Source organism: Coenobita brevimanus, chromosome 61, assembly GCF_032717465.1.
Source record: "Coenobita brevimanus isolate Jiangsu-jjx chromosome 61, ASM3271746v2, whole genome shotgun sequence".
In the NCBI taxonomy this organism is placed as follows: domain Eukaryota; kingdom Metazoa; phylum Arthropoda; class Malacostraca; order Decapoda; family Coenobitidae; genus Coenobita; species Coenobita brevimanus.
In genome coordinates, this window is record NC_137014.1 from 25790959 (window position 1) to 25818179 (window position 27221).

Consider the following 27221-nt stretch of genomic DNA (forward strand, 5'->3'; position numbering starts at 1 on the left):
ATTACAGCATTTTCACATTAAATTAATAAAGCAAAACTATATGAGCTGCTACCCAAAAGTTCCACTAATTTGAACAGAGGGAGCCAACCGTTTGCAGTAGTAGTGGTAGTAGTAGAGGTTCCCTAGGCAGTCTGGACGAACAGCCCCGAGTCCCTAAGGAAGGCAATGGCTGAGACCGGGCTTTCCCACAGAGCTCTTAAGGAGTGTATCTTGCGTTGTTGGCGCAGGTGATTGTGTACAATGCAGTCTTCCATAATGTGCTTAATAGTATGGGATGCTGTGTTGCATTCTGGACATGCACCAGCGACAGAGTCATCCAGTCTCTTCTGGTAACTTAAGAGTACTGGATGATGCCCACATCTCAGCCTGGTCAGGTGGACCCTGTCCTCACGAGTGAGATAGGATTCAGATGGGTGAATTTCAGGAGGTTGTGCATGCAGTTGTGTGTTGTCTTTCAGTGACTGTATGGTGCAGCGAGTGATATGAGTATGGATATGCTTCTGGAAGCTGGTCTGAGGCAGGTGAGGGGGGAGAGATGACAGTATTTGTGTATGGTATTGTGTGTTGGGTGTTGTTTTGATGTTCCTTGGTGTATGTGGATGTGCTGACATGTAGTGTAGTGGATGTTGTTGGTTTGTGGTGGTTTCAGTGAGAATTTGGGTGCCTCTCATGTCTAGGTGATCCTTGACTTGGAAGACTTTGGTTTCTTGATGTGGGTGGTCTGTGGGTGTACTAGCTGTCCAGCCTGTGATTATTTTCAGGGCCTTGTTCTGTATGGTCTGTAGGGTGTTGTAGTGTGTTTTGGTGAGGTTAGGAGCCCAAGCAGGGCTTGCATAATTCATCAATCAACGTATATATTGTTTGTATACTGTGGTGGTGTACTAGCTGTCCAGCCTGTGATTATTTTCAGGGCCTTGTTCTGTATGGTCTGTAGGGTGTTGTAGTGTGTTTTGGTGAGGTTAGGAGCCCAAGCAGGGCTTGCATAATTCATCACTGAACATATATATTGTTTGTATACTGTGGTGGTGGTTTCTTTGTTGTGTCCAAATGTTGTGTGGGCAAGTGACCTCAAGGCACTGAACCTTGGTGTTATTTTACTTTTAATGTTTGTGATGTGTTGTTTCAATGACACTGATGTATTGTATGTTACACAAAGGATTTTTTTTTTTTTTTTTTTTTTGGGGGGGGGGGGGGGGGCGTGTTTTTTATGGTGAGGTGTGGAATGTGATTGTGTTCTGCTGTCCACTGTGTGAGAAGGGACACTGTAGATTTGGCTGGGGCTATTTTGAGCCTGTTTGTGGTGAACCATTCGTGTAGTGTGTTGAGATAAGGTTGGAGGATGTGTGCAGCTGTGTTTGCATTTTTGTGTGTACATGTGAGTGTTATGTCATCTGCATAGGATGCTATGTGTATCTGTGGTGTGTGGGGTGTGGGTATGTCAGGCATGTATAGGTTGAAGAGTATAGGGGACAAAACAGATCCTTGGAGGATGCCATTTGTGAAGTTTCTGATGTTCGAGGACTGACCGGCAAATGATACATGTGCACATCTGCCTGCTAAGTGGTTTGCCAGCCATATTTTTGTGTTACTGTGCATGTTTATGTTGAATATTTTTTTTGTGAGATTGTGGCTTGCTGGCATCAAAAGCTTTGCTAATGTCTAGTGTGACTAGGAGTGTCCTGTGCGGCGCCCTTCCTGAATTCATGCCATCAAAAACTCACCGTGTAAGGTCTGCAAGAAGTGTGTTTGTGAAGTGTAGTGGCCTAAAGCCATGTTGTGATTGGGCTAGGGGGGTGTGAGATGTAACCAGTTGTATTACCAGTCGTTCAATGACTTTACAACAGGTGCAGAGGACTGTGATGGGGCTGTGTGAGGAAGGTAACATGGGGTCTTTGTTGGGTTTAGGGACAATGATGATAATGCCATGCTTCCAGATGATGGGAATTATGTTGTGTGCGTAGCTGTAGTTTGATATGCTAGTGAGGGCTTCTATACCTTGTGGTCCATGGTGTTTAAGGTGAATGTTGCTTATGTTGAATGGTCCACAGGCAGATGAATGCTTAAGGTTGTTAATGATGTGCTTCATCTGGTTGTAAGTGAAAGGTGCAAAGTCTGGGTCTGTGGGAAACTGTATCTTACGTCGGATGATACATCAGTCGTTGCAATAGTGGTTTAGATGGCTGACTTTGATTGATGACAGAGTTTGCTTGTTTCTTTGAAGGTATGGTGTCTGTTGTTGTGATGGCAGTGTGTGATTGTGTAGTGTTGCTGTTGGATAGTGTGATGCTGTTTAGTGTTTTGTAGAGTTTGCTGATGTTTGTCTTGTGGTCAAGTGTTTGGAGATAATTCTCCTAGTTTAGTGTTTCCTGTTCTGATATTTTATTGTTTATTTGAGTGTTGAGTTCTTGTATTTGTTGTACGGTGTCTTGTGTATGGGGTGTTGGTGAGTGTCATAGTGTGTCCCGTTGACTGATGAGGCCGTTAATTTCCGGTGTGAAGTTGGGGTTGTCTCTCTTTCTGTTGCCTCTAGCGATTGTGTCTTTTGTCTGCGTTGTGTATAATTGTATTGAATGTGTGCACAGCAGTGTTGATGTTTGTGATGAGTGTACTGTTTATTGTTTCAAAATGTTGTTCTGTTTCAGTTATGAAGACCTCCCACTTGCCTCTCTGATAATTAGTGTATGTGTGTCTGTGCCCAGCCGAGGTGATTCTGGTTTTGGTAATGATGATGATTGGGAGGTGATCAGATCCAAGGGTTTTGACCACTCTCCAGGATGTTGTGAGGGCGAGGTTTGGGGAACAGAAGGTGATGTCTGGGGATGATGGGAAGAAGAGGGCTTGGAGTGGGATGTGGGTCTATCTATCTATCTATTGCCAGATGCCTCAATCCCGTTCGGGGTGGCCACAAACAAATCGCCTCCACTTCGCTCTGTCCCCCGCCATTTCACTGCCCTGCTTCCAACTCACACCCCTCTCTCTCATATACCTCTCCACCTCATCCCTCCATCTCATCCTCGGCCTCCCCCTCCCTCTTCTCCCCTCCACCTCACTCACATACACTCTCATCGTCAGTCTTTCACCCTCCATCCTCTCCACATTGCCAAACCACCTCAGATGTGGGTAATTTCTTTTTTGGGGGGTCATTTTTGAAGGCTCCAACATGCCTGCATGCATCGGCCTTGGCCACCTAATGGCGGCTCTCCATGCTGCACGATCTATTACAGCCTCCCTGTTCAGTCCCTTAACCCTGAGGTCACACTTAATGACCTCGTCTCACATCTCTCTCGGTCTACCCCTCACAACCCCACCCCCAATATTAACCTCTTAACCACAGGGCATTACTCTCGTGACACTTGGGAGCAAGGGATCATACCGTGGGGCGTCACTTTTGTGATTCTGTGTTATTTTGAATTCGCCCGGGCTTTCAAGTGGTGGCTTGTATCATCTATCAGTACTGCCAATGTCCAACACTAGTCAGCACTCCTAATCTCATCTGTACTCCCATCCATTGTTGACAATTTAGCCATTTCTCCCTGTTCTTGACTCCCCTCCCTACCTCCCCTCCATTACCCTCTCCTCTCGCCTGCCCGGCCATGCCACGCTAAGTAAATCTTCCCTAAAATTTTCCACTGATTTCATCCATTGAAATAAGCCCTATGCCCTATTCTTATACCAAATAATATATACAAAAAAGAAATAAGGTAAGTGAGAGTGCCATACACCTGGAATTGGCTAATCATTACCTGACAACACCTCACGTGCACTCGTTCGCTAATTTTCGTTGTTTTTCCCCTTGAAATATGCCGTATAACCTATTCTCATAATAAAAATATATATAAGGAGGGAAGGGAGACGCCTAAGTGATATTTACATTCAACTGGAACTACCTAATTTATTATGTATTGTCTAGATTTCCTGCCAATCATTTCATAGCTATATATTAGCAACTGTCACAAGGCTGACGTTGGCAGTATTGCACTACCCCTAGACAGACCACCAGTATCAATTTACTGTCGTCTTTCAAGATGAAAGCACGTCGGATTCGCGCCTGTCAAATTCTGCAGCTTTTTAGCCCCATGCAAAGGACCCTGTGACCTCTACCCCCTACTAAACCTCGTGTGGAAAGAGGTAAAGGGCTGACAATTGATAGAGAGTGACTACGATCTTTCTGGTGAGTAAAACAGTGCAAGTGGAAATGTAAATAATGTGTAAATAATATGTAAACAGCAAGTGAGAGCAATCAATGCAAATATAAGTGAACAGTGGAAAATACTTTTATAAGTTACTGCAAGTGACAGTGCCTAACACAGTGTAAATAAAATAGAAATGTAAATAATGTAAATAAAATAGAGAATGTAAATAGAAATGTAAATGAGTAGTATTATAAGAATACGAGTATATATACTAGGAGAAATGAAAGTGAAAGTTTCACTCCAGCATGTATGAATACTATGAGTTATGAAAGTGAGGGTGAAAGTGACATTCACTCTCAACGCTAGTATACAAGATGAGAAAGTGAATGCTACGTATTTTACTGAAAGAGAAATTGAAAGCCTACAGCGACAATAAACTACTATTACTGAAGGAAACTTATGGATAAAGACTGTAGATATATATATGTGTTATATAGTAACAGAAACATAAAGTGTGAGGAGTTTTATGAATAATAAATGACAGAACACCAGCGGCGAACGATCGCAAGTGGGAAGGTCATACGCCTTCGTAATTTTCATTGCTTTCACAGTGTTTTTTTTTAGAGTATGGATTCCAAACTATTTCAGAATCATAGAATAGTGTTTCTAGTGATAATATCAGGCTGTGGTAATCATATTACGAGTTGTCGGGAAGTGTAAAGTGGAGACATCGTTACCCAACTTAAGAGGTCTCCACAACTCCTACTTTACTCGATGAAGGCTCAACAAACATCCCAGGAGAAAGCTGATGGTATGTGCCATATGCATGTGTAATTTTAATATTCTAGGAGTAATAACTGATTTTTGGCAAATATTTTTAGAGAGTCTGTCGGAGAGCGAATATGCCTGCGGGAGTCGCAAGTCAAAGCAAAACAAGCCCGGGTTTAGGGGTTAACACTTCTCACCTTCTGTACCCAATTATCATCCACCATCCTTTCCACATGCCCAAACCACCTCAATCTACCTCTCCTCATCACACGAATACACTCCAGTCCCATCCTACCTCTCAACTCATCCATCGTAAATCCAGCCCCCCCAGGCCTTGCACGAAGGGATGCACTGTACATCCACCTAATCATTGTCATTTCTGTACGTCTCAGCCCGCGAATATCCTCCTCCTTTACTGTCCAGGTCTCACTAGCATACAGCATCACACTCCTAACACATGCTGCATACAACGAACCCTTTGCACGTAGGGGAAGCCCTCTCAGTGCCAGGAGAGGCAAGAGCTCCCTGAACTTCTTCCAACCACTTCTCACCCTAGCCACAGAGCTAGCTCCAGCCCCACCTCCAGCACACAATATGTCTCCCAAATAACAAAACTCTTCCACACACTCAAGAGACTCACCAGCAAGTTAAAATCCTTTCACACCTTATAATCTCCACCTGCTCTCCCTGACATGCCAGACACATAAAATCAGCATTATCTTGCAGTCTACCTCTGATACCACTACATCTCTTGTGCACCCATTTATCACAAACACTGCACAAGATGGAACCATTTCCCATGCCCTTGTGGCAAACTGCACATGGACACTCTCCCTCGTCTATGACAGTACTGCCACCAACCCTAGATATCATCACTTTTGTTTTCTCTGCATTTACCCTTAAGCCCTTGTGCCCCATACCATCTCTCCACTTCCTAAATCTTTCATCCGCCTCCCTTTCGTTCTCTGCAATCATCACCAAATCATCAGAATACAACATCTCCCACGGGAGTCCGTTTCTGAGGTCATGTGAGAGGGATTCAAGTACCATGATAAACAACATGGGACTCAAAACTGACCCATGATGCACACCAATATTCATGGAAAACTCATCACTCAAATCTCTATTCACTCTTACGTGGGTGCTTGCCATAACCACCCTAACTAGTCACTCCTCCAAGCCCAGCTTTCTCATTGCCCACTTCACCACCTCTCAAGGGACTCAGTCAAAGGCCTTTTCCAAATTAACAGAAAAAAAATACAGATCCCTTTTCTTCCCAATATATTTTTCCTGATGCTGTTGAACAATGAATATGGCATCAGTGGTCCCCCTGCCCGGCATCAACCCAAACTGCATCTCATCAATATTCACTCTCTCTCTAATCATACCTTCTAGAACTCTCTCCATTACCTTCATTATCTGATCTAAAAGCTTTATACCTCTATAATTTCCTCTTTCCAGAGCATCACCCTTCCCTTTGTACACATTTACAATTACACTCTTCAACCAATCATCTGGGACAAAACACTCATATATAATCATATTTATCAGGTCAGTGACTAACCTCACCTACAGTATGTATCTCCTGAGGCCTTCAACATTTTAGCAGTCAACCCAGACACACCTGCTGCCTTCCCCACCTGCATCCTGCCTATTGCCTCACTCACAGAAGCAGCATCAATCAAAGGCCGAGGGCCAAACACTGGATCTGCTGGCTCCAAACCTTCCCTGTCCCAGTCAAACTCCTCATTCAACAACTGCATATAATGTTCTCTCCATGCATCTTTAATATCCCCACTGTTCATCTCTACCCTTCCTTCATCATTCTTCACAAACTGTTCAACTATAATACCCTGATTATCCCTCTTCATCTGATTTGCCACCTTCCCCATGATTTTAGGTTATCAAGTAAAAGTCTCTGTGACTCAGACTTTGCCCTGTATACTTCTCTTCTAGCCCTACGCTTGGCAGTCAAGTATTCCTCCTTGCTACCACCCTTCTTCCATTCCTGGAAAAGCCTTCTTTTCTCCTTAAATGCAGCTTCTACACCCTCATCCCACCACCAAGTTACTTTATGTCTTGATGGGCCTCTTGTCCAACCACATGTTACATCAGTAACTCTCAATAGGTTGTTCTTGAGGGCTCTGTACTGTTCAATAACACCTCTGTCTACGGCTCCCTGCTCAGCCACCACTCTCCTCATCTCACTATAGAAGGCATCCCTTAATACTTGGGTTTCCAGCTTCCATATTTTCCTCCTAGGCACATAAGTCCTCGATTTCATCACTCGTTCTTTAAGAACCATATCACAAATCAATAGTTTGTGCTGCTGCACACATTCCTCACTTCCTATAACTTTAACATCCCTCACTAGCCTCCTATCAGCCCTCCTAACCAGAAAATAATCTATCTGACTGCTGTTTCCCCCAGACTCATACGTAGTTAACCTACTCTCTCTCTTCCTAAAATGTGTATTGCACACAATCATGTTCGTTGCCTCCCGAAATTCGAGTATCCTTTCCCCTTCTGCATTCCTTATACCATACGCACATCCCCCATGTACTCCCTCATAACCGTGAGCTGCTGCACCTACATGACCATTTAAGTCCCCTCCCAAAACCACTATCTCATCATCCCGCATACCACCTACTACACGTATTAAGTCATCCCAGAATCTATCTTTCTCTATTTCATCCAAGCCTGCCTGTGGAGCATATGCCGATATAACTGCAGTTATCATTCCACCAACCAGAATTTTCACTACCAATATCCTAACACTTACTCTCATAACATTCATAACATATTCCACCCATTTCTCCAAAAGCATCACACCAACATCTCCATATCTGTCTGTCCCCACCCTGCCAAAACAACTTACAGTAACAATCCTTCCCAACAATCTTTCTGGCTGATCAACCACTGTACTGGACTTCCTGCAAACATGCCATATCCACCCACCTCCTACAGAATGCCTTAACGACTTCCCCTACTCTTCCCCTCAAACTTCCCACATTCCATGAACCCACCCTCATCCCACTGGGCAATTTAATGTCCTCAGGCTTGCTTTGAAACTTATTCCTGTATTTAGTCATAGTCGGTATTAATAAACAGGGCAGACATACCACAGGCCCCACTCAAAGCACTGTCCCAGGTCCATGGAATGGATCTGGGACCCCTAGCCCACCAGCTTACCAGTGGCTGTGGTAGTGGCCTCGGGGCACCCTGCCAGGACAGCTGCAGGTATGTTGATGGAGATTATTCAGTATGAAAAGATGATCTGTTTGGGATTGTAGTACCAGCCCTCTGTCTGTGTCAGGGTTTTTGACATGCCAGGCCAACGCCTTGACGTTGAAATCACCACCCAGGTTGATGCTAGGTCTGTCAGTGATGTGGTGTATTTGTGAGAGTAATTGTGTGGTACACTGGGGGATGACTGGAGGGGAATGTATGTGTTGGCGATTGTTATTTGTGATTTGTTACCAATGCGTATTTTAATCGATTGTTTTTCTGTTGTGGTGTCATGTGGGGGGGGTAGTGACTGTGTGTGCCCTGGTATATAAGAAAATGGATCTGTGTACCAGGGTGATGAGTCCCCTGCCACCGCCGTCAGCCCGGTCTTGTCTAATGGTGGTGAAATTATGAAATGTAGGTGTTTTTTGTGTTCTGTGTAGTTTTGTTTCTTGTAAGACAGCAATGTGTATGTTATGTTGTTTTATGAATTGTGTGAGTTCTTGTTTTTTGGTGTTTATGCCATCTGTGTTTAATTGAAGGATGTTTATGCTGTGTGTGTGATGTGTGTTGACTGCTGCAGCACAGGGGGTAGGTGGTGGTGTGGGTGGAGGGGAAGGGGTAGGAGAAGGTTGTGGTGGAGGTAAGGGTTGGGGTGGATTAGGTTGGGGTGGAATGGGAGGGGCTGGGGGATTGGATGGTGTAGGAAGGATCAGTGGGTTTGGCTGAGGAGGTGTGTTGGAAGTAGGAATAGGGTTGGTGGGGAAGTTAGTAGGTGGAGGGAAGGAGCATAAGATGCAGGTCCAGGTGTTTGTGCAATGTTTTCTGGATGCAAGTGTTGTGCAGGTGTAATGGGTCCAGTTCTTGCAGGACTTGCACTGAATTGAACCCTTTGTCTGTTGGCTCATTGTGACAGGTTTTGAGCATGTCGGACATATGTATTTGTTGGTGGGTCCTGGACTGCTCTCAATGTCCCTGGCTAGAAGAAGTCATCGAGAAATGACCACCGGGGAGTCATTTCTCGGTGCAGAAAAAACGTTGTTGTTGTACGTGTTGTGCTGAGAGGTGTGGTACTTGCCCGGTTGATTGATTGATTGATTGATTGAAAATAATTACAATCTGGCAGCGCAACTGCCAGGGTCATATGCCGCCGGATGACAAAGTAGAAGGCACGGCAAAATAAAAAGTGTCTATTCAAAATAAAGTTAATATCTGTTAGTAGGAATAAAACACTAAAAATAATAAAAGAATAATTTATAAAATAATTACTTATAAAAGTGGAAGGAGGCCTGCCTCCTGAAGAAAACTAAAAACATCAGTAAAATCGTTAGAGGCCTCACCAAGCATCGAGGATAAACAGTAGGCACCATCTGCTCCCCCATGCCTATGAAGGAACCTCTGATGCAGGCCCCCCAGACTCGGACACTCGACCAGCAAGTGTCGGACAGTAAGGGGAACAAGGCAGTCATCACAGTACGGTTGAGTTTCACCACACATGAGGAACCCATGTGTAAGCCGAGAATGCCCAATGCGAAGCCTAGCAAGAGCCACCTCCATTCGCCGAGACATAGAGGGAAGAACCCTTGGCACAACCACTCTCTGAAAGGTTTCTTTTAGTTTATTGTGAGAAACACCATCCCAGTGTCTCTGCCAACACGTACGAATTGCATACCGCAAGTAAGGTGTTACATCAGAAACAGGAAGTGGGTAGTCAGCTGGGGGCTGTTGAGAAGACGCAGCTTTAGCTAAAGTATCTGCCCTCTCATTGCCCACCACACCAACATGTGCAGGAACCCAACAGAAGTCTACACGGCGGCCACGGCGGCCAAGAAGAAAAAGTCACTCTAAAATTGATAAAACCAATGGATGGGATGCATTAAAAGACTCCAGTGCACACAAAGCACTATGTAAGTCACTATAAATCACAAAAACGGATTGGTGGAGAGTAAAAATGATTTTAAGAGCATACAAAATTGCAGTCAGTTCTGCTGTATACACTGAAGTAATGCCAGGAAGGCTACTGCCCCTACTAAAGGAAGGGAAGACAACACCAAATCCTACTCCAGTATCAGTTTTAGACCCGTCAGTATAGACGGGGACAGAACCCTCATGAATGGAGGCATGTTCTAAAAAGAGAGAGAGAGGGACACCTGAGAGGGAAGTGAGCCCTTTTTTTCAACAACGGACCTACAGAATGTCACACGAGGGAGTAGCCAAGAACCCACCCTTGGGATCCGATGTGGACAAATTGCCAGTCTCGGGAGAGAGAGGGCTAGCATAACAGACCAGACCCTGTAACCAAATGGCTTTGGGAAATTGGGACGGGTCTCAAAAACAGAAGATCGGGAATCCTGTGAGACAATGGCACAAGAAATTGAGTCTGGAATGCGGTGAAGACGATACCAACACCTCATCATTAGCAACTGGCGCTGCAAGTCCAAGGGAAGTACACCAGCATCTACCAACAAACTTGGAATTGGGGATGATTTGAATGCCCCGGTTGCCAGACGAACACCAGCATGATGCACAGAATTTAACAACCGGAGGCGGGCATCTGTTGCAGAGGAGTAGACCTCACACCCATATTCAACTTTAGGAAGAATAAGAGACCTATGCAAGAGGAGGAGGGTCTGACGGTCAGCACCCCAAGAGGTATGAGCTAAAACCCTCAAAAGACTCAAAGCTTTAAGACAAGCCACCTTAACAGAACGAATATGAGGAACCCAGGTTAATCTTGTATCAAACAGAAGACCCAGAAACCGCGTCTCTTCCACACAGGATATTCTTCTACGATAGAGATACAAGTCAGGGTCTGGGTGGACTCCTCGAAGACGACAAAAATGTATAGCCACTGTCTTTGCTGAAGAAAAATGGAAACCGCGTTCTTCTGCCCAGTCAGAAATTCTATTGAGAGCCAGCTGCAACTTCCTCTCTATCAGAGACATTCTAGACGCAGTGAAGGAAATCGAGAGGTCATCAACATATAGTGATCCTCGTACACCATCAGGAAGTACACTGATGACGCTGTTAATGGCTACAGCGAACAGAGTAACACTAAGGATACTCCCCTGTGGTACTCCATCTTCTAGTGCTCGGGCATTAGAAAGCACTCCTCCCACTCGCACCCTTAAAATTCGGTTAGATAAAAACTGTTGAATAAAAACAGGTAAGCGCCCACGAAGACCAAACTCATGAAGAGAGAGTAAAATACCATGACGCAAGGCAGTGTCATATGCCTTTTCCAGATCAAAGAAGACCGTGACCTGGTGTTGGTTAGTGGAAAAATCCTCACAGACAGAAGATTCCAAGGACAGTAATGCATCAGAGGTAGATCGCATTTTTCGAAAACCATACTGGGCAGGGGATAAGAAGTCATCTCTCTCTAAAAACCACACAAGCCTAACATTGACCATCTTTTCCAAAACTTTACATATACAAGACGTCAAAGAAATAGGCCGATAATTCGTCGCCTGTAGGTGATCCTTACCTGGTTTGGGGATGGGGATAACTACAGCAACACCCCAACAAGCCAGAAACTCCCCAGAACACCAGATCTTATTAAACAATGAAAGCAAAAACAACAGGGACTCATGAGACAGGTGGTGTAAAAAGGCATAAGGAATATCATCAAAACCAGGAGAGGAATCATGGCACTGCGACAAAGCTGACTGGAGTTCAAAAATTGAAAATGGAACATTGTAAGAATCTCCCCCAGCAGAGGCAAAACTGAGACCACGAGATTCTAGGCGCCGACGGCGGCAAGCCAAAGGTGTATCTGCATCCTTCTTTGACACACTGCCAAAATGGTCAGCAAGCAATTCTGCAACGGCAAATGGATCAGCCACAGTTGCACCTGGTGCAGATAAAACAGGAGGAGATGGAACAGTAAATTTACCTGAAATTTTCTTTACTCGGTTCCACACCTGGGTGATGGAAGTCCTCGAATTGATGGAGGAAACATAACCCTTCCAGGACGAACGCCTGGCCTCCTTTAAGACCCGCCTCATATGAGCTCGTGCCCTCTGATACGCCACCAAATACTGAGGATCCCCACGGTGACGATGAAGTCGTGAGAAGGTGATTCGTTTGGCTCTCACTGCGGAACTACACTCCAAGTTCCACCAAGGAACCGGACGTTTAGGAAACTGACCCTTTGTTTTTGGAATAGATAACAGGGCTGCTGAGTGCAGCATGGTATTGAAATATGACACAGCCTCCATAAGACAGCCAAACTCATTGACAGAAAGGGAAATGGAACTTAATTCCCTGAAATATGGCCAGTTAGTCTTATCCAGAAGCCAGCGAGGAAGATGTGGCTGAGGTCCACCTGCACTAGCAGTTAAGAGTAACGGAAAATGGTCGCTGCCATACAGGTCTGGCAACACATCCCAGTTAAAATCTAAAAGAGCATCAGCTGAACATAAGGACAAATCAATGGCAGTAAAAGTTCCTGTCTGGCTATGGAAATAAGTCATTATATTGGAGTTTAAAATGCCTAACTCCTCATCTTCCACTAAAGAGGCCAGCATAACACCCCGAGGGTTGGCCTCACTGTTTCCCCATAGTGGATGGTGACCATTCATATCGCCTAGTAACAGAAAGGGAGAAGGAAGGCCATGAAAAAGGCGTTCCAGATCCGCCCTTTCAACAGTTGCACTAGAAGGTAGATAAAGACTGCAAACTGTATACTGCCGACGTAAAAACATCCGGACAGCAACTGCCTGCAAGGGACTGGAAATATCCAGATGACTACATGGAATATCCTGGCGAAGGAAGATAGCAGCACCTCCATGATGACCTTGGCCCAGCACAGGATCAGAATAAAAAGCATTGTAGCCAGAAGGACCAGCAGGAGCAGTATCACCAACCATGGTCTCCTGGATACACATGCATAGCGGAGTAAATTGAGAAACTAGATGACACAGTTCCTCATAGTTAGCACGTAAACCCCGACAATTCCACTGGATGATAGAACCCATAATGGAGGGGAAAATGATTAAGTGTGGGACTGTACACCTCCTGGCATGCGAGCGGGTTTGGAATGATGCTTAGGAAGGCCCTTGGTAAGAGACTGTCCAGCACCAGGAACCCGCGCTTTATGTCAAACATCCGTAGGCAAACGTGAGGACGTGGAAGAGGAAAGTTTTACAACACTCTTCCTTTGAGGTGGAATAACATTCGGTTTGGATAGATGCTTGGAGGCCGCCTTGGGTAATGTGGGATGGCCAGTGCTACCATTAGAAGCTCCAGAAGTGGAAACAGAGTTGACAGGATTAGAACCCTGCAAGGTTGACATTGTACTTTTCAGAACGGACGCATCAGCGGTCTGTCCAACACCATCCCCAGGTGGGGACCTGACTACAGGTGAACCACCAGTAGCAGCTTCCATTTGGCTAGACCTCTCAGCCTCTGAGGCAGAGGGAACAGTAGAGAGGTTGATACAAGGTTCGACAACAGAAACCTTAGGTGGCCGGCTTTCAGGGTCTGAGGACTCTGACGAAGTACGATGACGTTTGCCGGATACAGAAGGAGCCTCGTTCATACTGGACAAGGGGGGATGAGTCTCGTCAGCGTGTACATCTGCCACCACCACAGAAGTACGCGAACCGTCAGCCACTGAGGTGGAGGCAGAGACAATTGGAGCAGTGGGTGGATGAGCATCAGTCACACACATATCAGTAATTCCAGGGTTAACAACATCCGCCAAATCAGTAGTTGGGGAAGTGGTCACTGTAAAGGGTCGTGGCAACTTCTGGGACACAGAACGACATACAGGTGCCCCAGAAAGGACAGAAGCATAAGTAACTCCAGGCCGAAAGAAGAGAGTCTGGGCCCTCCTCTTTGCTTCTGGAAAGGAAACCTTCTCACGTGCACGAATGCTCAAAACTTCCTTTTCAAGGCAGTAGCGAGGACAGTTTTTGGAAAATACAGCATGAGGACCCCCACAGTGATAGCATTTAAGGGGTCCTGGACAATCACTGGTATGACTCATATCGCCACAGGAAACACAAACACCAGGAAGGCCAGCCAGTGCACGTCGGCAAAATTTGCTAACATGCCCATACCCCTGACAGTGAAAACACCGCTTTGGGTTCGGAACATAAGGCTTCACAGGCAAAGAGAGCCAGGCAAGTTTCACGGAAGCAGGCAACGTCAAGCGGTCAAAGGTCAGAAACAGCGTCAGAGTCGGGGTCAGAACACCATCGATCTTCTTCTGTACCCGGTCAACCTTTATAATACCATAAGAGCGTAGTTCTTCTAATAACTGTGACTCAGGGTACCGCAGGAGGTCTCGAGAGTAAATAACCCCCTTACTTTGGTTGAAGGTGCCATGGGGTGCACAGGACATACTATTGCCAGATATGGAGGTCAGATTCCGGAGACGGGAGCTTTCTGCTGGAGAGGACACCTCAATAAGTAGGCTATCATCCCCCTGGGTTGAGATCGCCGGTTCACGGCCACAAGCAGAAACAATGGCTCGGTGCAGTTCAAAAATATCTATATCCAGCACGGAACCACCAGCAGAGGGTTTCAGTACTAGATACTTAGTGAAGGTCTCAGGCTCACTCTCTTCCGGATTGAACCCCGGAGCCAAACCAACCCGACGTGACCTCCTTCTATTCCCAGTTGAACGCTGGGTCAGAAGAGGATAGTCCTTTGGGGCCTGGAAAGGCTCTAACGTGGCAATTGAAGAGGATGCTTCCGCAGAATTACCAGGGACAGATGAGGTGTCGTCAAAAGTATTTTTAGTTAAGTAATCCATTAATATACAACAGAAACTTCATTCCCCCACCCCTCCACCCACCATGGAGCCCAACAAGGGGAGGTCGTATCCCAGGGATAACACCACTGGCGACCCCAGAGGTAGCAGGAGAGTATACGCGGGTAACCACCAGGGGACCTGGGCAAGGGTGACTCCAGGACGGTAGGAGCCACCAGGCCCCCCAGTGCCCACTTGACCCTAGCCAACGCATGACCAGCCGACTGACCTGGTCGGGCCCAACCAGGCCACTCGTCTAGCCAGAATAAGGGACCAAAGAGGTGTATTGCTAGCTGCAGGGCGCATCATGCAGGATCGCTCAACCTCCAAGACTCCCGTCTCCCAGCATTACGGGACGCCACGCACGGCAAACACGTGGGGAGGCAAGAGTCCCGCCCTAGATGGCAAAAGGGCAGGGAATAACATCACCAGCAGGCCTCCTCCACCAGTGATGTAGGGGGTGCTTGGTCCACGTGACTGACATATGCCGAACCCTACAAAGGTAGGCGTGCCTCCAAGGTAGGTGGCACCACCAACCACGCTTCAAGCCCCGCCACCACGTCAAGGTGACCCCCCTCAGCGGGGGGTACTTGCCCGGGTGACCGAAGCTACTCCCAGGTTCTTGGGCCCCGTGAGGGACCCGGGGGGGGGGGGATGCTGTCCTCCTCTTCTACTTCGACAGCCTCTGAGGAGTAGACCCAGGACGAAGATGCCACCACTCCAGGTCCACCGTTTGCAGTTTCGTCTTTTGCCACTAGGAGGACTCAGCAACACCCCTCGTGCATCAGTGTGGCCCCAGCCGTGTCTGTGAGCGGACGTGCTGTTGAGCTACGCTTACTACTGTAACGTGGTGTGTAGGTGGCTTGGCAGTTCTGCAATAGCGGACCTCACGGAACAAAGAACCCACATCAAATTCTGCTTCAAGATCAACAAGACGACTACAGAAACTCACCAGTTGCTTCAGCAAACCTTTGGTGACAATGCAACGTTCCAAAGCAGAACAATTTTCTGGTACAAGCGGTTCAAGGAAGGACAAACGTCCGTCGAAGATGATGACCATTCTAGACGATCATCAACGGCAACAACACCAGAGAACGTCAGAAATGTTCATCAAGCTATCCTTGCAGATCGTAAATGAACTATCCATGATGTTTGTGATATCGTTGGACTGTCGTACGGGAATGTGCAACCCATTTTGTCGGACCTGTTGGGCATGAGATGCATCGCTGCAAAGTTTATGCCAAGACTGCTGAGTGATGAGCAGAAGGCACATCGCACTGCAGTTTGCAGGGAGCTCAGGAATCAGGTCAGAGATGATGCCACCTTCATCTCCAAGGTCATAACTGGTGATGAATCAAGGGTTTATGGTTATGACCCAGAGACAAAGAAGCAGCCATCACAAGGGAAGTCTCCCAATTCACCAAGGTCGAAAAAAGCACGTCAAGTTCGCAGCAATGTCAAGTCGATGTTGATTGTTTTCTTCAATATCCAAGGGATTATTCGCAAGGAATTCGTCCCATCCGGTCAAACTGTCAACGGAAAGTTTTACTGTGAAGTTTTGCAGCGTCTGAGGGAGAACATCCACTGCAAACGTCCAGAACAGTGGAAGAACAAGGACTGGGTCCTGCATCATGACAATGCCCCTGCCCACACATCAATCACTGTCTGGCAGTTCCTGGCTGCCACTAACATGGCAGTCATTCCCCACGTAACCTATTCACCCAAACTTGTCCCCTGCGACTTTTTCCTGTTTCCCAAGCTGAAATTATGACTGAAAGGACATCGATTTGACTCGATTGAGGAGATCCAGATAGAATCGCTGGAGGAGCTCAAGATTATCATGCCTGAAGCCTTCCAGGGATGCATGGGCTCGTGGAAAAACGCTGGGACCACTGCATACATGCCCAAGGGGACTACTTCAAAAGCAACAGTGAGAACTAGGAGGTAAGGTAACTTATTTTCCTACAATATTCAAATTACTGGAACTTTTGGGTAGCACCTTGTATATTATACTTCCTTGCAAAATTATTATCCTGACCTAACCTAAACTATGTAAACCAAATACAATCATACCCTACCATATTTTATGCTAAGCCTGTATACAGTGAACTCACATTTGGCTAGTAATAGGTGTGAAAAAAAACTCGCGAAACTGGAATTCGCCATAATCTGAACTAAATAACTATTGGGAAAAAAAAAAAATTGGTTCTGGGAATGCATGACTGGACTGATTTTCCACATATAACATTACTGGGTGTAAATCATGTGATAAACATGCACAACATGATTCAATTTATTTTAGCAAAGAAACAATACAAAATAGAAAAACCCACATAAAAGAAAATAATGGGCTTGATGTACATGTGGTGTATGGTGCATGGATGCCTTTGTTGGCATGACTGCTTACATACAGGGCATTGAGAATTCGTCTGCACCTTTTTCGATATTGGAAAATAGATAATTGATGAAAATAAAATTTTATTACATTTCATCACAGGAAAGTTAGTAGAATAATAAACTTAAATTTTAGTAATATTTTCCTTATGTATTAGGGTTGTTATTGCTTTTAAACCATATATTTTCATACTGTAAATTTTGCTATGTGAGGTGTTTCATACTTAAGTAATTTGTCACAAGATTTCACTTAACTTTGGCTGGGAATATGGCTTAAGTCCTTTGTGAAATATTCTTAAGGTCTTTTCTCAGCTAAGTGACGATGACAAGCTGAGTATTAAATTTAAAAACATTTTGAGAATCATTGTAAATACAGGCCCTGAAGCCTCACTCCCTGTAGCTTCTGTTGTCTCTTCCTCTTTTGGATCTTCATCTGAACCAAGTCCTTCAAAACCAAAGGCATCTGGAATGCTTGCAATGTTTATGTTATCATCAACTGGGCCAGATCTTCATTCTGTCGTCGGCCCAGGTAACGAGTGATGAAAGCTTGTTGTTATTCATTTATTTTTTTATTGTATTCCTTCAAGAAGAAAGATGATATTTCATTAATTTTCTGTACAAGCTGAACACAAACATTCTCACTGGCTACAACAGTATTTCTTCTTGGAGACTGGAACAGTCACTCAGTATGTGAGAGTTTCATCGCTGTCAGTTGCTTGGGAGTCTGCGTGGTTTTATCTTCTTGTTTCTTGTCAAGACGACGAGACTTGAATTCCACAATACAAACTAAATTTTGCTGAAATTAATTCAGGTTAATAAAAAAAACTTGAAATTAACTGGCATAAAATTACAGAATACAGTTACAGTATACTTTTATCATAAACAACTCGCCAAATGTGAGATTTCTGTCACCAAATTAGAAAGCTGTGTACAATCTCATCCCATCGCTAAAAGTGAATTTGCCAAATAAAAACTCGCCAAATGTGAGAGTTCACTGTATTCATACTTTCCTTGTTTATTGATGGATCCTCTTCATACTCAAAAATGCACTTCTGCACACTTTTACAAAGTCACTGAAACAATTCAAAGGTCGGTAAAATTTTTTGTTAATATCTAAGAGGTGGTCCTATGCCTCTATGATTATTGAATCAAAATTCATTGTAGTTTCCATTTTGGCATGTTTGGTTAAGTTAACCTTGGTTAGGTTAGACTGGGTTAGGTTATGATTATGTGAGTCACATGGAGAGACAGGCTGATGAATGAGGATATAAAGGAGCGTTGTGGTGTGGATGTGGATGTGATAGGCAGCGTTATGAGGAACACACTGAGGTGGTTTGGCCATGTGGAGAGGATGGAGGGTGAAAGACTGACGAAGAGTGTGTATGTGAGTGAGGTGGAGGGGGAAAGAGGGAGGGGGAGGCCGAGGATGAGATGGAGGGATGGGGTGGAGAGGTATATGAGAAAAGGGGGTGTGAGTTGGGAGCAGGGCAGTGAAATGGCGGGGGACAGGGCGACTTGGAGGCGATTTGTTTGTGGCCACCCCAAATGGGATTGAGGCGTCTGGCAATAGATAGATAGATAGATAGAGTTTAGACTGGGTTAGGTTAGGTTAGGTTAGGTTAGGTCTGGCTTGATTGAGTGTGGTTACGTTAGGTTATTTTTGGTTGGGTTAGAAAATTTTGGTAAGGTATGGTTAGGGTATGGATATGTAAGGTTATGCTTGTAACAACAAATTTCAGTAGATCTGAGTACACTTTACAAGGTCTGCCATTATGCTTCATAAACAAACCTGAGTGAATTAAGATGAACACGGATTAAATGTGTACATGGAAAACAAAAGCACCAGTAAACAATCATTTACCGTACCACCTCAAAAAATATTGCCTATAGAATAATATAGAAAACAACCAGGGGAAAGAGAAAGTGAAGTAGTATGGTATTTCTGCTATCTATCTATTGCCTTAATCCCATAAGGGGTGACGATAAACAAATCGCCTCTATGTCGCCCTGTCCCCCACCATTTCATTGCCCTGCTCCCAGCTCACACACCCCTCTCTCTCTTACACCTTTCCACTCCATCCCTCCATCTCATCCTTGGCCTCCCCCTCCCTCTCCCCCAATCCACCTCACTCACATACACTCTCCTCATCAGTCTCTCACTCTCCATCCCCTCCACATGGTCAAACCACCTTAATGTGTTTCTCCTAACACTTCCTATCACATCTACATCCACATCACAATGCTCCTTTACTTCCTCATTTGTCAGTTTGTCTCTCCATGTGACTCAACAGGCTCCTCTCAAATAACTCATTCTGCTGCTGAAACTAATGTGAAGTCTGTAACCTTGAGTGGAGGTTGGAAACAAAAGCTGGTCAAACCAACATCAGTTGTATACTACAGCTGTGCTTTAAAATTATTTGAGTATTTAATTTGTAATGATATTAACATGTTGTGAATTTATGAGGCACAAAAATGAGCATTACAATTTGTATAACTGAAAACATTAGCATGCATCTAACCCTGATTATTGCTGTTCGAGACTTTGGGGAGTGTGGGCAACACTTGGTGAAACTCATCTACCTCAGTTGTGATAGTGTGGACCAATGACAAGCGAGAATTCACGGATAACAGGCCCTGACCAATGAAAACACCTCATTCATGTGATGATGACATTAGCTGATGTGTTGAGTCAATTTTTGTGAGTCTCGGGGTCAGCCCAGCCCAGGCATGCAAAAATAATGTTTTTTTGGCTGAAAACTGCACTGTAATGGCAAGAGTGCAGATTGTCTTCTTGCACTGATAACAAAAACTATTATAACCAAAGGATCATTGTATAGACAGAAGTCTCACAACCAGTATGGTAATCAGATACCCACTGCTGTACTAGATTAATTCCACAATAGGCAAATAATATACCTCATGTAGAAAATTACTTAGCTCAGACAATGATTAATTTAATGCACAACAATCCCTAGAAAGTTGTACAGTGACAGGCATACAGAAAAAATTGCAATTTGGCATGATGAACAGAGGTGGCACCAAAGGAGGGGGGGGGGGGACCAACACACTACTATGGTGTTAGCACATCATTGAGCACCGGGAGACTGATGCTCATTGACATCATCTCTCTTGCCCAATGCATGTTCTCATTGGCTGAGGCACCCAACAACTTCCCAGCATTATGGATCCCCTCCTCACAGAACTTCTCAGATTTCATGCACATCTGTGGAAGCTGACCATCTATCTATCTATCTATAGCCCGACGCCCTAATCCCGCAAAGGGTGGCTGTATCAAAATGCCTCCAAGTCGCTCTGTCACCCACCATTTGACTACCCTCCCTCCAACTCACCCCCCCCTCCCTCATATACCTCTCAACTCCATCTCTCCACCTCATCCTCGGTCTACCCCTGCCTCTCCCTCCCTCCACCTCATGTACAGACACCCTCTTAGTCAGTCGTTCATTCTCCATTCTCTCCACATGTCCAAACCACCTCAGTGTAGTTCTCCTAATCTTCTCAACCACATCCACATCCACCCCACAATGTTCCTTCACTTCTTCATTCATCAACAATACTAACACAAATTTCCCACACTAAACTATTTTCTTTTTGTACTGAAATATTTTGAGTGTCTGCCATACTAAAGACAATCAGTACTGTACTAAAGACAACAAGTATTGCATGCAAGGCCATTATCCACGATAGGATTCCTTGTAATTCCCATTTTACACACAGCACGGGGTCACACAACTTGTTTCATACAATTACCTCCCTCACACCTGTTTGCCATGACCTATGTATTACAAGTACCTGAATTACTTCAGTCTCTTCACTATCTCATTCCTCCACCTCTCAAACTTCTCTCTGGCCTCCTCCATGCTTTAAGCAACCAAAATTTACTCACTAGTCTAATACAGCTTCCACTGGAGCCCAATTCTAAACTCTTAACAATATTTCAAGTGCAAAGCTGAACTGCACTGGATTCAGCAATGAACCCTGATCCACACCAACAATGACTGAGAGTTCCTTAACTCTGTACTTACTCTCCAAGGTGCAGCTGCCCTTAATACAATTTTATCACCATCCTGACAAGCCAATAATCAATACAGTCATGTGCCACTTAATGTCCTACCACACAACATCCATTCCCTTTAACATCTGCGGACCCATAAAAATACACTGAAAAAAAAAAAAAAAAAAAAAAAAAAAAACGAAGAACGGGCTATGTATTACTGTCTTAATTTTGGGCTTCTTATACTGTACTGTACTTAAAGGTAACACACAGTACAGTATATACTATATACCTGTATGTGTAGTACACTATAGCTACAGCATAGTGCATAAGTTACAGTGATTAATGTCCTGATCACTTAACGTCTCATTTTTCAGAATGTACTTTGGACACTAAGCAGAGCATGGCTGTACAAAGCTCTGGTATGCCCATATTACTATTACCCTCAGAACTCTATCAAATGCTTTCTGCAAATCAAAAATTCATAGTTCAGTTCTCTGTTCTTTCTATGGTATTTCTCATGTGAACACTGAACAATGAATTAATGGCAAATCAAATGATGATAATTGTGACAGTACTAACGTGGGAGAGGGGGACACTCCGAAGGAAAGGTGTCACAGGTGGATGACTGAAGGGGTTGGGCTAGCAGCATGTGGTAGAGGGTGTGACCGAAGCAGTACACATCAATGGCCTGGAGGGAATTGAGGCGGCGGTGAGGCAGGAAGTGGGAGCGCAGTTGACAAGGCAGACCCACCACTTGGTTCTCTAGATCCAGCAGCCGGCACACATTTTTCTCTATCACCAGGTTGCCCGCATGGAGGTGGCCTGAGGGTCAGGGGGAAGACAATGTAGTAATCTTACACAGGACACTGCAAACCTGCATGTGACATTATTATTGCTGAAAGTACACAGTAGACTCTCAATTTTCATGGGACCAATTTGCACCAAACATACTTTGTACAGAAAAAAAAACACTGACCTGGCCCAGCAACTGAAAAAACATAAAAGAAGAAGAAGTAGTTGTAGCTCGCAGGGGAAAATCCCAGAAAATCCTACCCCCTTCCTTGCAAAGTTCCACTGTCAGACCAAGCAATAAAACACTCATCCCACCTAGAATACACAAAACACTGTCTTTTTGTACGATTTTGCTACAAACAAATGGTCATAATTCAACACAACTAACTTCTGCGATATGACATGGTCTGTTTACACTCGATCAGCTGCCTCCCCCAACACACACATCATGTGGTGCAGTTAATAAAGGAGTTGAGCTAACCAACCCATGTGACCCAAGTTCGAGACCCACTTAAGCCATGCTGTTTGCGTAGGTGAAGTTAGCTCTAACCTGTCACAAGTAGCTCAAGATGCACTGTGGTGGAAGACCCACAAGGGTTCAAAGTTAAGCAGGGTAATGATCAGGTGGTCTGTCTCCTTCTGCCTATGCCTCATTCTTGCCTCGGTAAGCCTTGGTAATGTGTCAGTACTCCTCAGGAAGAGCAAGGGTCAAGCATGTTGACCTCCTTAGATTAGGATACTAGATTAAGGGCCTGTGTATTTTCAGCCATTGGATGTTATGAATAAATCAACCAAAAATTATTTATTATTATTATTATTATTATTATTATTATTACAGCATTATTATGAACACATACACACACACAGGTCGCCGACAGAGATGGACCTCTTCCAGGATCATGGGAAAATAATCGCTGAATCTGTGACGAAAGGAAGCTCAGCCTATATGTGATCGTGTTAATGAGTGCGTGAGTGGTGGTCCTGTCGAAAAGCAGTAAAAAAAAAAAAAAAAAAAAAAAAAAAAAAAACGTGGCTTCGGTCATAAAAGGAACAAGATATAGTGAAAACAAAAAGTCTCCATATGGTTGAATCATGGAGGAAACGGATGGTGCATTGTGTACAATCGGTAAGAAAGAGTTCGAGGGCTTCTGTGAAGAGGATGTGGGAAATGGAAGTATTAAGTTGAACCAAACAAGAATAGCAGGTGTAGAGAAAACAGAAGAGAGGAATGACCAGGAGATAAAAAAAAGTATGGGCAGTAATTAAAGAGTTACAGGAACGAACCATAGAGCAGGAAAATGAGATCAAAAGTTTACGGAATACATTGGAAAAAATTTGTACACGCAGTGACGAACAAGAAAGAGAAGTTACTGAATTAAAAGTGAACAATGAATCAGCCTCGAATGAAATAAAACAGCTTAAGAGGGAGAATAAGAGGTTGGAAGAGGAAAGGGACAGGATGAAAAGCAAACTAGATGAGTATGAATCCAAATCAAGAATACAGGACGAGCACATTAAAGAAATCAAGGAGCAACATAAGGGGTGGAAGAAAATTCAGGAAGAGGGAAATGTAAATTTGAAAGAGATTATAGAAAAACAAAGCAAGGAAAAGGTGGACAGCGAAGTGGTTAAGGTGCTGAGAAGTAGAGAATCTTTAGTTAGGGATGTAGCAGATACGAAAAAATGTGTAATAATTTCAGGAGTTAAAGAAAAAAGTATGACAATAAGATCAGGAAGAGAAAGAGAAGAACTGAGTAAGGTTAAAGAAATAATATCAATAGTCATGGAGGAAAACAACAAAGCTCAAGAAGAGATTGAAGAGGTGTTTAGGTTAGGAAAGAACGAGGAAGGAGGGGCAAGGCCACTGAAGGTAAAGTTCAACTCCCAGGCAACAGTTAACGAAATTATCAGTAGAACATGGAAATTATCGGACAAGGTAGGGTTAAAAAATGTTTGGATAAGAAGAGATGCAAATGAGGAAGAAAGAGCTAAAATAAAGGACTTAGTAAAGGAAGCAAAGGTAAAAAACGAACAGAGAACAGAGGCAGAGAAGACACTGTTTTATTGGAGAGTCATAGATCAGCAATTAAGGAAGTGGTACCGGCAAAGAGAAGGAGAAAAGAGGGTATAGAAAACATCAAAAAGAATTGGAAGGTGGCATATACTAATGTTGATGGTTTAATATCAGCAAAGCTAGAAATCAACGGTTTTTTGAGGATACATGAACCTGACGTTATGTGCTTTATAGAGACCAAGTTAAGAGAAGATATTGATGTTCATTTGGGAGATGGTAAATACAAACTGCGGAGAAGAGACAGAAAAGAAAAAACGGGAGGAGGAGTGATGATAGCCGTGAAGAACAACATAAATGTATATACCATGCAAATGGGAGAAGGCAGGGCTGAAGTGATAAATATGAAATTAGTAACTGGAGAGAACAACAAGTGAGATATGGCAGTAGTGTATGTTCCCCCTAAGACAAGAGCATGGACTGACGATGAATACCAGGAAATGCTGTCAGACATGGTAAGTTATTTACGGAAAATTATTGAGAAAAGCAACAATATAATTTTAATGGGTACCTTCAATTGTAAAGAGGTGAACTGGGAGGAATGGGACTCAGGAGGCGGCGAGGATTCGTGGGGCACTATATTATTCAATATAACAATGAACAATGTGATGACGAAATGGGTAAAAGAAGAGACACAGTTTCAAGGTGAGGACACACCAGCAAGACTAGACTTACTGTTTACCAAAGAACCCGATGTAATAGAATCATTAAAATATCTGTGCCCTATTAGAAAAAGTGATCATGTGGTCATTGAGTTCCAGATGATAACAGGGAACGTGGAGCCTAGAGATGAGCTGTATAGGCAGGGAAGGTACAACTTTGGGAAAACAAATTTTACAGGATTGAGAAAATTTTTCAAAAATGCAGATTGGAGAAAATTTAGAGAAACAAGAGAGATACAGAGGAAGTGGGATATCTTTCTAGACCTCTATAATTCGGGAATGGAAATATTTGTGCCAAGAGTAAAGGGGAAAGAAAACAGGAAAAGTGGGTGGTTTAATAAAAGGTGTATGATAGCAAAAAAAAGAGAGAAACACGGCATGGAACAATTGGAGAAAAAGAGGTAACAACAGAACAAAGGAAGAATATAAAAGAACTAGAAATGAATACACAAGAATACGTAGAGAAGAAGAAAGGAATTTTGAAAAAGGTATAATAGAAAAATGTAAGGATGAACCCAAACTGTTTTATAGATATGCCAATGGCAAACTGAAACAAAAGGAAGGAATCATCAAACTGAAAGTAGAAGGAGAGGTCTATAAGGATGTGGCAATGCAAGCAGAAATAATGAATTAACGTTTCCAGTCACTTTTCACTAATGAAAAGGAGTTTTTGGAAGAGGAGGGAGTGACTTGAAATGTAGTGATAAAAGATATAAAAGTGAAAGTACAGGAAGTGTATAAATTACTGCAAACTCAAGATGTAAGGAAAGCCCCAGGACCATATGGAATCTCTAATTGGGTACTGAAGGAATGCAGAGAACAACTGGCGGATAAGACTCACAGTTTAATTGTGTGTTCTCTGGAAGAGGGGAAAGTGCCTCAGGAGTGGAAGAGGGCAAATGCGGTACCAATTTATAAGGGAGGAAACACGGAAGAATTCCTGAATTACAGACCAGTGTCCCTAACCAGCATGGTCGCAAAATTGTGTGAAAGAATTCTGAAAGATAGATGGATAAAATATCTGGAAGAGATGAATATTTTGGCTGATAGTCAGTTTGGATTTAGAAGTGGAAGGTCATGTGTTTCAAACTTGTTGAGTTTTTACTCAAGAGCGATTGATGTGTTACAGGAAAGAGATGGCTGGGTGGATTGTGTGTATTTAGATTTGGAGAAGGACTTTGACAAGGTACCCCATAAGAGACTAATGTGGAAACTAGAGCATATAAGAGGACTGAAGGGGAACCTCCTGGAATGGATGAGAGACTTTTTGAGAGACAGACAAATGAGGACAGTAATAAAGGATAAGATGTCTGGATGGAGGGAAGGAACAAGTGGAGTCCCACAGGGCTCGGTGTTGGCACCAGTAATGTTCCTGATTTACATAAATGATATGGTAGATGGAGTGAACAGTTATGCAAGTTTGATTGCTGATGAAGCAAATATTTTGAGGAAGGTAGAGGTTGAGGAGGATTGTAAAACGCTGCAGGAGGATCTGGATACGATACACAAATGGAGCCGGACGTGGGAAATGAAATTCAATGCAAAGAAATGTAAAATATTGGAAATGGGTAAAAGTACCACGAGGCCATCATTGAATTATTTGATGGGTAATGAACCAATCACAAAAGCAAGAGAAGAGAAAGATTTGGGTGTGCTGGTCCAGGACAGTTTGTCACCTGAAAAACACATTAACAAGACAGTTAGAGAGATGTATAAACTCCTGACTAATATAAGAGTAGCTTTTCATTATATGGATGAGGAGATGATGAAAAAATTGATAGTGGCCATGATTCGCCCCAGGTTAGAATATGCAGCAGTAGTGTGGTCCCCACACAAAAAGAAAGATATAAACAAGATTGAGGGAATACAAAGAACAGCAACCAAAATGATCCCCAGTCTGTAAGATGTCGTACAGAGAGAGGCTGGAAAAGCTGGAGTTGCCTTCCTTAGAAGAAAGGAGAAAGAGAGGCGACATGATTGCGGTGTTCAGGACCATGATGGGAGTAGATAAAATTGACAAAAAAGATCTGTTTTTATGGGATAAGAGAGTAACAAGAGGACACGGGATGAAACTGAAGAAACCAAGCTGCTTGAAGGATATCAAGAAATATAGTTTTCCTTATAGATGTGTAGACCCGTGGAATAGCCTGCACAAAGAGATCGTCCAGTCTAAAAACTTAAACAAGTTTAAAGCTAAATTTGACTTATTGAGAAACGGAGATGGGACCCCACGAGCGTAGCTCATTTCCTGTATATCACATGCACACATACACGAACGAACAGCCGGAGAGAGCAGACGTCCCAGCCATCGCTCCTAACCTTAAGTAGTTTTAGGAATTTTGTCTGTCCTGTCTCCTAAGGTCTTGTCTTAAATTTAAAATAATGAAAGTTAATAGAC

The 27221-nt window shown here is 43.8% G+C and overlaps 1 protein-coding gene across 1 annotated transcript in view; it reads right to left on the bottom strand.

The window, feature by feature from the left end:
* LOC145403713 (PX domain-containing protein kinase-like protein) overlaps positions 1-27221 on the bottom strand; it is a 1006790-nt gene that overhangs the window by 463078 nt on the left and 516491 nt on the right. Inside the window, exon 7 of the mRNA XM_080275395.1 lies at positions 21878-22120. Within this exon, the coding sequence (XP_080131521.1) occupies positions 21878-22120 (243 nt within the window). The remainder of the gene's footprint in view (positions 1-21877; positions 22121-27221) is intronic.